Raw genomic sequence first — 12,419 nt, 5'->3', positions numbered from 1 at the left:
AGGGGTACACCTGCAGCAAGGCAGCTTATCTCGAGGGCCACAGGATCCTCAGCTGGGCCGAATCGACAGGGTCAGTGATATCAGCGGTACACATACCGGGAGTAGAGAACTGGGCAGCAGACTTCTAAGTCCCCAAGGCCTGGCCGCCGGAGAGTGGTCTCTCCACCCAGATGTGTTCTTACACATCTGCACTCGCTGGGGTACACCAGACGTGGATCTAATGGCCTCAAGGTTGAACGCAAAGATACCCGCGTTCATAGCCAGGTCGCGCGATCCGCAGTCCATCGGCGCGGATACTCTAGGCTGCTCCTGCCTCCACTTCCGCCTGCCTTACATATTTCCACCTCTACCTCTGCTGCCGCGGGTAATCAGGAAAATCAAGGCAGAGGGAGTCCCGGTGATACTGATAGCACCGGACTGGCCCAGGCGCGCGCCTGGTACGACGAAATTAGTACAAATGCTCGTAGACGTACCGTGGCGCCTTCCAGACATCCCAGAGTTGCTGACACAAGGGCCCATTTCTTCGGCGCTCCATTGGGAGACCCAGACGATTGGGTGTATAGTACTGCCTCCGGAGGCCACACAAAGCATTACACTAAAAAGTGTAAGGCCCCTCCCCTTCTGGCTATACACCCCCAGTGGGATCACTGGCTCACCAGTTTTCTGCTTTGTGCGAAGGAGGTCAGACATCCACGCATAGCTCCACTGTTTAGTCAGCAGCAGCTGCTGACTATGTCGGATGGAAGAAAAGAGGGCCCATACTAGGGCCCCCAGCATGCTCCCTTCTCACCCCACTTTATGTCGGCGGTGTTTGTTAAGGTTGAGGTACCCATTGTGGGTACGGAGGCTGGAGCCCACATGCTGTTTTCCTTCCCCATCCCCCTGAGGGGCTCTGAGGAAGTGGGATCTTACCGGCCCCCAAGCCCTGAGGCCGGGCTCCATCCACAGACCCATGGAACCTGCTGGATACGGAGCTGGGTACCGTTCAGGGACAAGGCCCTGCGACATTCAGGTACTCTGTGTCCCAAACAGGCCGCGCACATTCCAGACTTGCTGGGTGTGCTAGTGCGCCGGGGACAGTAGCGCTGCGCGCTGGGGTTACAGTCACTACAGTTTGTCTGAGTGACTTTATGTGTTGGGGACTGCCGCGCCGGCCGCCCCTGGAGCGGCGGCGCGGCTGCGACTTGTAGTGCGCCGGGGACTTAGCGCCGACCGTGCTTTTACGACGGCGTCGCTTATAAATTTTGTCCCCGGCTTCTGCGGCCTAGCTCCGCTTCGTTCCCGCCCCCACCCTGTCAATCAGGGCAAGGGAGAGACGCTGTACGTTTAATCAGCGCCGAGGGCTGGAGTCTTATTTACATGCTCCAGCCCTCTCACTGAGCACAGGGGGACGCAGGTTTCCCGCTCTTTGTCTGCACACGCCCAGGGCCCGCCCCTCTCCATAGGACGCCGGCAGCCATTCCTACATGCAGTCTGGCTGGAGAACGGACACAGGCTCTGGGAGACCCAGACAAGGGATTTCTGGCGACCACACACCCGCGTTAAGCGGGCGGTAAGCAGCACTTTAGTGCTGGCCCCACTAGTGCCACAGTGTTATTTTGGTGTACCTTTTTTCTCTATACCATATATATATGTATATATATATTGCACTGTAAGGTCGCTTCTTGGCTGTATACCCTATCTTGCTCTGAGGACACGACAACATGTCATCCGCAAAACGCAAGGGTGCCAAGACACAGGCTGTAAGCGCTGCTTGTGCCGCTTGTGGGGCTGATCTACCGGCAGGTTACAATGACCCCCATTGTGTGCAATGTTCGGTCCCTGTGCCACTTCGTCAGCCGGAGTCTATGGTGGTAGTGGCCCAGGCAGAGTCGCCGGTGAACCCTGTCCCGGTGACGGGGACAGAGTTTGCAGTTTTTGCTGACAAAATGTCTGTCACTATGACAAAGATACTAGAGACCTTGCAGGCCAGGCCAGTTACTCAGACCATGGACGCTGCTGCGGCAACGTTCCCCGGTCCCCCTCAGTTGGAGTTAATCCGTGATTCAAGGGGGTCCCAGGCATCTCAGCCTGACGGCTCTGATTCAGATGACAGTCCCAGGCAGCCTAAGCGTGCTCGCTGGGAGAGACCCTCCACGTCATCACGCGGATCAGGGTCTCAGCGAGAAGAGTCTCTACATGATGAGACAGAGGAGGGTGATCAGGAGTCTAATCCTGAAACCGCTCTCAATCTGGATACTCCTGATGGTGACGCCGTGGTAAATGACCTTATAGCGGCCATCAATAGTCTATTGGAAATTTCTCCCCCTGCCCCTTCTGCGGAGGAGGCAGCTGCACAGCAGGAGAAGTTCCATTTCAGGTATCCCAAGCGTAAACTGAGTACTTTTCTGGACCACGCTGACTTCAGAGAATCAGTCCAGAAACACCATGCTTACCCAGACAAGCGTTTCTCCAAACGTCTTAAGGATACACGTTATCCCTTTCCCCCTGACGTGGTCAAACGCTGGACCCAGTGTCCAAAGGGGGACCCCCCAATCTCCAGGCTTGCGGCTAGATCCATAGTTGCAGTGGAGGATGGGGCTTCACTTAAGGATGCCAATGACAGACAGATGGACCTTTGGTTAAAGTCTGTCTATGAAGCTATCGGCGCGTCGTTTGCTCCAGCATTCGCGGCCGTGTGGGCACTCCAAGCTATTTCAGCTGGTCTGGCACAGGTGGACTCTATCATACGTCCAGCAGTGCCGCGAGTAGCGTCCCTAACCTCGCAAATGTCTGCGTTTGCGACTTACGCTATCAACGCTGTCCTGGACTCTACAAGCCGTACCTCAGTGGCGTCTGCCAACTCTGTGGTTTTGCGCAGAGCCTTGTGGTTAAAGGAATGGAAAGCGGATTCTGCTTCCAAAAAATGTTTAACCAGCTTGCCACTATCTGTAGATAGACTGTTTGGTGAACAATTGGCTGAAATCATTAAACAATCCAAGGGTAAAGACTCCTCCTTACCCCAGCCCAGATCAAGCAAACCTCAACAGAGGAAGTGGCAGTCGAGGTTTCGGTCCTTTCGAGGCTCCGGCAAGACCCAATTCTCCTCGTCCAAAGGGACTCAGAAGGAGCAAAGGAGCTCAGATTCCTGGCGGGCTCACTCACGCCCCAAGAAAGCAACCGGAGGAACCGCTTCCAAGGCGGCTGCCTCATGACTTTCGGCCTCATCCCTCCGCATCCTCGGTCGGTGGCAGGCTCTCCCGCTTTTGCGACATTTGGCTGCCACAGGTCAAAGACCGGTGGGTAACAGACATTTTGTCTCACGGGTACAGGATAGAGTTCAGTTCTCGTCCTCCGCCTCGGTTCTTCAGAACCTCCCCACATCCCGACCGAGCAGATGCCCTTCTGCAGGCGGTGTGCTCACTAAAAGCAGAAGGAGTGGTGATCCCTGTTCCTCAGCAGGAACAAGGGCAAGGTTTTTACTCCAATCTCTTTGTGGTTCCAAAAAAGGACGGCTCGTTTCGTCCTGTTCTGGACCTAAAGCTGCTCAACAAGCATGTGAACGCCAGGCGGTTCCGGGTGGAATCCCTCCGCTCCGTCATTGCTTCAATGTCTCAAGGAGATTTCCTTGCATCAATAGATATCAAAGATGCTTATCTCCACGTGCCGATTGCTACAGAGCACCAACGTTTTCTACGTTTCGTGATAGGAGACGACCATCTCCAGTTCGTAGCTCTGCCATTTGGTCTGGCGACAGCCCCACGGGTTTTCACCAAGGTCATGGCGGCAGTGGTAGCAGTCTTGCATTCTCAGGGACATTCGGTGATCCCTTACTTAGACGATCTACTTGTCAAAGCACCCTCTCAAGAGGCATGCCAACACAGCCTGAATGTTGCGCTGGAGACTCTCCAGACTTTCGGGTGGATCATCAACTTTTCAAAGTCAAACCTGGCACCGACTCAATCACTAACGTATCTTGGCATGGAGTTTCATACTCTCTCAGCGATAGTGAAGCTTCCGCTGAACAAGCAGCGGTCACTACAGACAGGGGTGCAGTCTCTCCTTCAGGGTCAGTCGCACCCCTTAAGGCGCCTCATGCACTTCCTAGGGAAGATGGTGGCAGCAATGGAGGCAGTCCCGTTCGCGCAGTTTCATCTGCGCCCACTTCAATGGGACATTCTCCGCCAATGGGACGGGAAGACAACTTCCCTAGACAGGAAAGTCTCCCTTTCTCAGACGGCCAAGGACTCTCTGCAATGGTGGCTTCTTCCCACCTCATTATCACAGGGAAGATCATTCCTGCCCCCATCCTGGGCAGTGGTCACGACAGACGCGAGTCTGTCAGGGTGGGGAGCAGTTTTTCTCCACCACAGGGCTCAAGGGACGTGGACTCAGCAGGAGTCCACCCTTCAGATCAATGTTCTGGAAATCAGGGCAGTGTATCTTGCCCTATTAGCCTTCCAGCAGTGGCTGGAAGGAAAGCAGATCCGAATTCAGTCGGACAACTCCACAGCGGTGGCATACATCAACCACCAAGGAGGGACACGCAGTCGGCAAGCCTTCCAGGAAGTCAGGCGGATTCTGATGTGGGTGGAGGAAAGAGCATCCACCATATCAGCAGTTCACATCCCGGGCGTAGAAAACTGGGAAGCAGACTTCCTCAGTCGCCAGGGCATGGACGCAGGGGAATGGTCCCTTCACCCGGACGTGTTTCAGGAAATCTGCCGCCGCTGGGGGGTGCCGGACGTCGACCTGATGGCGTCTCGACACAACAACAAGGTCCCGACCTTCATAGCGCGGTCTCGCGATCAAAGAGCTCTGGCGGCAGACGCCTTAGTGCAAGATTGGTCGCAGTTCCGGCTCCCTTATGTGTTTCCACCTCTGGCACTCTTGCCCAGAGTGTTACGCAAGATCAGATCCGATTGCGGCCGCGTCATACTCGTCGCCCCAGACTGGCCGAGGAGGTCGTGGTACCCGGATCTGTGGCATCTCACGGTCGGCCAACCGTGGGCACTACCAGACCGTCCAGACTTACTGTCCCAAGGGCCGTTTTTCCATCGGAATTCTGCGGCCCTGAACCTGACTGTGTGGCCATTGAGTCCTGGATCCTAGCGTCTTCAGGATTACCCCAAGGGGTCGTGGCCACCATGAGACAGGCTAGGAAGCCCACGTCTGCTAAGATCTACCACAGAACGTGGAAGATTTTCTTATCCTGGTGCTCTGCACAAGGAGTATCCCCCTGGCCATTCGCGTTACCTGTCGTTCTTTCCTTCCTGCAATCTGGGTTGGAAAAGGGCTTGTCGCTCGGCTCCCTTAAAGGGCAAGTCTCGGCACTATCCGTGTTTTTTCAGAAGCGTCTAGCACGACTTTCTCAGGTGCGCACGTTCCTGCAGGGGGTTTGTCATATCGTACCTCCGTACAGGCGGCCGTTAGATCCGTGGGATCTAAACAAGGTCCTTGTTGCTCTCCAGAAGCCGCCCTTCGAGCCTCTGAGGGATGTGTCACTTTCTCGACTCTCACAGAAAGTGGCCTTTCTGGTAGCGGTCACGTCTCTTCGGAGAGTGTCTGAACTAGCAGCGCTGTCATCCAAAGCTCCTTTCCTGGTGTTCCACCAGGACAAGGTAGTGCTGCGCCCCATTCAGGAGTTTCTCCCTAAGGTGGTATCCTCTTTTCATCTTAATCAGGATATCTCCTTGCCTTCCTTTTATCCGCATGCAGTTCATCGGTATGAAAAGGATTTACATTTGTTGGATCTGGTGAGAGCACTCAGAATCTACATTTCCCGCACGGCGCCGCTCGGATGCACTCTTTGTCCTTGTCGCTGGTAAGCGCAAAGGGTCGCAGGCTTCCAAAGCCACCCTGGCTCGATGGATCAAAGAACCAATTCTTGAAGCCTACCGTTCTGCTGGGCTTTCGGTTCCATCAGGGCTGAAGGCCCATTCTACCAGAGCCGTGGGTGCGTCCTGGGCATTACGACACCAGGCTACGGCTCAACAGGTGTGCCAGGCAGCTACCTGGTCGAGTCTGCACACTTTCACCAAACATTATCAGGTGCATACCTATGCTTCGGCGGACGCCAGCCTAGGTAGAAGAGTCCTGCAGGCGGCAGTTGCCTCCCCGTAGGGGAGGGCTGTCTTTGCAGCTCTAACATGAGGTATTTCTTTACCCACCCAGGGACAGCTTTTGGACGTCCCAATCGTCTGGGTCTCCCAATGGAGCGCCGAAGAAGAAGGGAATTTTGTTACTTACCGTAAATTCCTTTTCTTCTAGCTCCTATTGGGAGACCCAGCACCCGCCCTGTTGTCCTTCGGGATTTTTGGTTGTTTTTCGGGTACACATGTTGTTCATGTTGAATGGTTTTCAGTTCTCCGATGTTACTTCGGAGTGAATTTGTTTAAACCAGTTATTGGCTTTCCTCCTTCTTGCTTTTGCACTAAAACTGGTGAGCCAGTGATCCCACTGGGGGTGTATAGCCAGAAGGGGAGGGGCCTTACACTTTTTAGTGTAATGCTTTGTGTGGCCTCCGGAGGCAGTACTATACACCCAATCGTCTGGGTCTCCCAATAGGAGCTAGAAGAAAAGGAATTTACGGTAAGTAACAAAATTCCCTTCTTCCCATCAGAACTCCAGAGCCCTGAAGCTGACGGCATGGCCATTGAGACCTGGGTATTAACAAGAGCAGAATTCTCCCCCGCTGTTATCTCCACCATGATCAGCGCCTGAAAGCCTGCTTCATCCCGCATTTACCACCGTACGTGGAAAATCTTCCTTTCATGGTGCAGGGAAACTAACGTCCAGCCTCTGCCTCTAGCCAGAATTCTCGATTTTCTGCAGATTGGCTCTCAGTTCCCTTAAAGGGCACGTCTCTTCGCTCTCAATCTTCTACCAATGCCACCTGGCTCAAAAAAAACTACGCAGGTAAAAGACTCCCAGGGCGTTTCCCATCTAGTTCCCCCATACAAACGGCCGCTGGAACCATGGGACCTCAATCTCGTTCTGGACGGTCTCCAGAGGTCCCCTTTTGAACCTCTCAAGGAATCCTCCCTTACTTTTCTGTCCTGGAAGGTAACGTTCCTGGTGGCAATTACGTCCATCAGACGGCTTTCGGAGCTAGCAGCACTCTCTTGCCGCGAGCCTTTTCTGATTTTTTTTACCAGGACAAGGTGGTTCTGCGCCCCCTTTGGATTTTCTTCCAAAGGTTCCTACCCCGTATCATTTGAACGAGGACATTGTTCTGCCTTCCTTTTGTCCACACCCAGTTCATAGGGTGGAAATGTCTCTGCATTCGTTAGACCGCGTCAGAGCTCTCAGATATTACATATCCAGGACAGCCCCCTTTAGGAACACGGACTCTTTGTTCGTCATTCCTGAGGGGCCTAAGAAGGGACAGGCAACTTCAAAGGCGACTCCGGCTCACTGGATTCGCTCTGTGATCCAGGAAGTCTACCGCTTGCAACTCAACCCCATTCCTAGTGGGCTACGGGCTCATTCCACGCAAGCAGTTGGCGCTTCGTGGGCCATTCGGCATCAGGCTTCAGTGGAACAGGTGTGTAAGGCTGCGACCTGGTCTAGCCTACATACGTTTTCAAAGCATTACAGAGTCCATACCCAGGTTTCACCTGAGGCAAATCTGGGTAGGACAATTCTGCAAACGGCAGTAGAGCACCTTCTCTCAGTAGGTGCTCCAGGCTGTCTGGGACTGGTTCCTAGTCCTTGGGTTGTGTTGTCTTGTTTTTATTTTTCCCACCCATGGACTGCTTTAGGACGTCCCATGGTCCCGTGCCCCCCAATGAGGTGTCAGAGATAAACGGATTTTTGTGTACTCACAGTAAAATTGTTTTCTCTTAGCCATCATTGGGGGACACAGCACCCACCCTGTTGCCCTGTTTGGCCTTGGTTCTCTCAGTACCTTATTTGGTTATGACTCTTTTTTTCTCATGTTCCTCTGTTGAGGTAAGTTTTTACTGGCTTTTTCTCCTACTGCTTGTGTACTAAAACTGAGCTTGCCTGGCCCGGCCAGGGGGTGTATACTGCAGAGGAGGAGCTATGCTTTTCCATCTACTTAGTGCCCTCCTATGGTTTGGCAGCATAACACCCATGGTCCTGTGTCCCCCAATGATGGCTAAGAGAAAACGATTTTACGGTGAGTACACAAAAATCCGTTTTTTCCGGCGTATAAGATGACTGGGCGTATAAGATGACCCCCAACTTTTCTAGTTAAAATATAGAGTTTGGGGTATACCATATATATTCGAGTGTAAGCCGACCCGAGTAATGTGCTCATTATTTAGTAATGTCCCCTAAAGTAATGTGCCCATTGTTTAGTAATGTGTCCTCTAGTAATATCCCCATCGTTTAGTAATGTCTCCTGCAGTATTGTCCCCATTGTTTAGTAATGTCCCCTGCAGTAATATCCCTCTTGTTTAGTAATGTTTCCTGCAGTAAAATCCCCATTGTTTAGTAATGTCTCCTGCAGTAATGTGCCCATTGTTTAGTAATGCCCTTCTACCGGTCTCCTTCTTATCCCCTATTATGCCGTTGTTTACACACAATAAAAAATATTCTCACCTCTCCTCTCAATCACCATGAAGTCTCCTGCTGCAGTGGTGTAGTTACTTCTCTTCTGTAGCTGTAAGGATTGTATCAGTCTGTGATAGGGAAGCTCTTCTGGTCCCCAACAGCCATGATAACTCGTCAGTGCACTGCAGGTGGGGGTGAGGGGGTGCGCGATGGAATCCGATGTGCTCGAGAATCTGCAACTATGCTGTTAAAACTCTTATCAGAGTTTGACAGCAGAATTGAAATAGTTGTTAGCAGAGATTGTCGCTTAGCTCCGACCACTGCGATTAGAGACCGATGTCGGCTGTATAACATAGCCGGCACCTACCTCATGTGGAAAAAATTTCCACTTCTGAGCCCTCTCCACACAGTTAATGAGCACTCTTTATGGTTATGTTCTGCCACATCATAAATGATCCTTCCAAATACTAGATGAGTGTACTATGGATTTTAGAAATGTCATCACTCTGTTTAGTAACGTGTTTGTTTCTCTACAGAGACAAAGTCCTGGTGTGCCCCATGAAGTCTGCACCAGTCATGTTGACACTTTCAGACTCTAGTCACGTAGTGTTACCAGTGGATGATGATTCCGACCTTAATGTAGTTGCATCTTTTGATCGGCGAGGGGACTATATCTATACAGGAAATGCCAAGGGAAAAGTAAGAGCTCAAATATATTTTATAAGAGATTAAAAGGAGCCGCGCAGACCTTGTTTACTCTTACCTTACTCTTCTCAGATCTTGGTGTTGAAAACAATCACTCAGGCGTTGGTAGCATCTTTCCGGGTAACAACTGGGACCAGTAATACAACTGCAATCAAATCCATAGAATTTGCTCGTAAAGGCAGGTGAGTGGAACTGCCTGAGCCACTACATCATCAGCTGTCATTGTGGATGACATTAAATTTAGCGTTTTTTGTTTTTTTTGTTTTTCCTTTTTTAGCTGTTTTTTGATAAACACGGCTGATAGAATCATCAGAGTGTATGATGGACGGGAAATATTGACATGCGGCAGGGACGGCGAGCCAGAGCCCATGCAGAAACTGCAAGATTTAGTAAACAGGTATTTATCAGAAACAAAGGCTTAAACAGGGCTGAAATCCCTAACTTTTGATATATTTCTCAGCCACATTCTCTTCAATATTGGGGTTCTAGAGCAAGAGTGGTCAATTAATTTCCCCAAGGGGCCACATAGGAGACTGGCTGGTGTGAAGGGCCGAACCAATAGGCTGAAATTAATTTCTGCTCGATGATATTATTATTATTTATTATTTTATAAGCATATTGTATCACTTAAAGGGAACTTGTTCCTAGGATTTTCATTTATAACCTGTGGCCACCATCAGTATTCTAGCATACTGTATATAGGAGCCCAGGACATTCTGTATAATGTAAAAAAGACCTTTTATTATACTCACCTGCGGGGTGATTGGGTCCAATGGGCTACGCTGGTCTTGGTCTGGCGCCTCCGCTACCCTTGCAGTTGTTGTCCTCTTCCCCAGCTCCATGTGGTTGATGCATCAACACAGAGGCCCCCGTTGCGCTCCTGCACATGCGCTACTCTCTACCTTGCTGAGGGCCGATCAAAGTATTGCAGTGTTCAGGCGTGGATGGTCTTTGACCTTAACCCCCGCCTGCACATTACTGTTCTTTGCTCTGCCCTCACCAATGCAGAGAGAAGTGTGTGTGTGCAGGAGCACAATGGGGGGGCCTCTGTGTTGATGACATAGAACGCGTCATCCATGTAGAGCTGGGAAGGAGGACGCCAATGGAAGGAAGATAGGAGGCGCCGGACCAACACCAGCGATATCCATGAGACCAGACTGCCCTGAGGAGGAGTATAATAAAAGCTGTTTTCTTCGGCGCTCCATTGGGAGACCCAGACGATTGGGTGTATAGCTACTGCCTCCGGAGGCCACACAAAGCATTACACTAAAAAGTGTAAGGCCCCTCCCCTTCTGGCTATACACCCCCCGTGGGATCACGGGCTGATCAGTTTTCAAGCTTTGTGCGAAGGAGGTCAGACATCCACGCATAGCTCCACTGTTTTTAGTCAGCAGCAGCTGCTGACTATGTCGGTTGGAAGAAAAGTGGGCCCATATGGGGCCCCCAGCATGCTCCCTTCTCACCCCACTTTTGTCGGGTGTTTGTTAAGGTTGAGGTACCCATTGCGGGTACGGAGGCTGGAGCCCACATGCTGTTTTCCTTCCCCATCCCCCCTCAGGGCTCTGGGCGAAGTGGGATCTTACAGGTCTCCAGGCACTGAGACCGGGCTCCATCCACAGACCCAGAGAACCTGCTGGATATGGAGCTGAGTATCGTCAGGGACAGGCCCTGCTACATTAAGGTACTCTGTGTCCCCGGGCAAGCGCGCACACACACACCAGCATTGCTGGGAGTGTTAGTGCGCCGGGGGCAACAGCGCGGAGCGCTCGTGCTATTATTCACTACAGCTTTGCTGAGTGACTTTATGTATTGGGAACTGCCGCGCCGGCCGCTGCTGGGTGTTTTTTACATTGTGGCGCGGCTGGGACTTGTGGTGCGCCGGGGACTTCCGCGCTGGCCGTGCACATGGACGGCCGCGCTTATTACTCGAGTCCCCGGCTTTGCGGCCTAGTTTTCGTTTCGTTCCCGCCTCCAGCCCTGCCAGTCAGGGGAGAGGCGGGACGCTGTACAGACAGTCAGCGCCGAGGGCTGGAGTCTGCTTTGCATTCTCCAGCCCCCTTCACTGGACACAGTGGGACGCCAGTTTCCCGCTCTTGTCTGGGGCACGCCCACGGCCCGCCCCTCTTCACAGGACGCCGGCAGCCATTCCTGCACGCAGTCCGAGCTGGGGAACGGAGACATGCTCTGGGCAACCAGTCACAGGGCTCTGGCGACCACACACCCGCGTTATAGGCGGGCGGTAAGCAGCACCTGAAGTGCTGACCCCACTAAATACCGAAGTGTCCATTTGTATTTTATGCTTGTATGCTATACACTGCACTGTAGGTCGCTATTTTTGGCTATATGCCCTCCTAGATGGCGAGATAACAGCAGCAAAAAAGCAAGGGTGCTAAGGCACAGGTTTTCTATGCTGCTTGTATTGCATGTGCTGAAGTGTTCATTTGTACTTATGCTTGTATGCTATACATTGCACTGTACGGTCGCTACTCTTGGCTATATTCTCCTAGAGGGCTGGACAACAGCAGCAAAAAAGCATGGGTGCCAAGGCACAGGCTTTATAGGCTGCTCGTATTGCATGTGCTGAAGTGTTCATTTGTACTTATGCTTGTATGCTATACATTGCACTGTACGGTCGCTACTCTTGGCTATATTCTCCTAGATGGCTGGACAACAGCAGCAAAAAAGCAAGGGTGCCAAGGCACAGGCTTTCTATGCTGCTTGTATTGCATGTGCTGAAGTGTTTATGCTTGTATGCTATACATTGCATAGATGGCTAGAATACAGCAGCAAAAAAGCAACACAGGCTTTCTATGCTGCTTTTACTGCATGTGATACTGTTCCACCGGCAGGTTCCACTGACCCCCATTGTGTGCAATGCTCCCCTGTAGCACTTGGTCAGCCGGGGTCTCTACTAGAGGTGGCCAAAGGAACCACCTGTGAACCCTGTCCAGGGACAGGGACGGAGTTGCAGTTTCGGCTGATAGATTGTCATGGGATAGAGACTTTGCAGTCCAGACAGGCCATGGGCAATCTTGATTAATGCTCCCTGGCCACCCTCATTTGGAACATAATCAGTGCTCCGGGGGGGTCCCAGGCATTCCAGGGTGAAGGCTCTGACACGGACGACAGTCCCAGACAGCCTAAGCTAGCTCGCTGGGTGCGGCACTCGGCTTCATCACTGGTCAGGGTCCCAGCAGGAGGACTCTCTGTATGAT

At 52.1% G+C, this 12,419-nt stretch overlaps 1 protein-coding gene across 3 annotated transcripts in view; it reads left to right on the top strand.

The window, feature by feature from the left end:
• Positions 1 to 12,419, top strand: part of RBBP5 (RB binding protein 5, histone lysine methyltransferase complex subunit) — a 161,626-nt gene that overhangs the window by 35,260 nt on the left and 113,947 nt on the right. For all 3 annotated transcript variants that reach the window (XM_075335683.1, XM_075335681.1, XM_075335682.1), the window contains 3 exons: positions 9,036 to 9,198; positions 9,277 to 9,386; positions 9,482 to 9,601. In XM_075335683.1, the coding sequence (XP_075191798.1) occupies positions 9,036 to 9,198; positions 9,277 to 9,386; positions 9,482 to 9,601 (393 nt within the window). The remainder of the gene's footprint in view (positions 1 to 9,035; positions 9,199 to 9,276; positions 9,387 to 9,481; positions 9,602 to 12,419) is intronic.

The sequence above is a fragment of the Anomaloglossus baeobatrachus genome, chromosome 2 (assembly GCF_048569485.1).
Source record: "Anomaloglossus baeobatrachus isolate aAnoBae1 chromosome 2, aAnoBae1.hap1, whole genome shotgun sequence".
NCBI lineage: Eukaryota > Metazoa > Chordata > Amphibia > Anura > Aromobatidae > Anomaloglossus > Anomaloglossus baeobatrachus.
The sequence above is the reverse complement of the archived record's forward strand: the minus strand, read 5'-3'. Positions and strand labels throughout refer to the sequence as shown.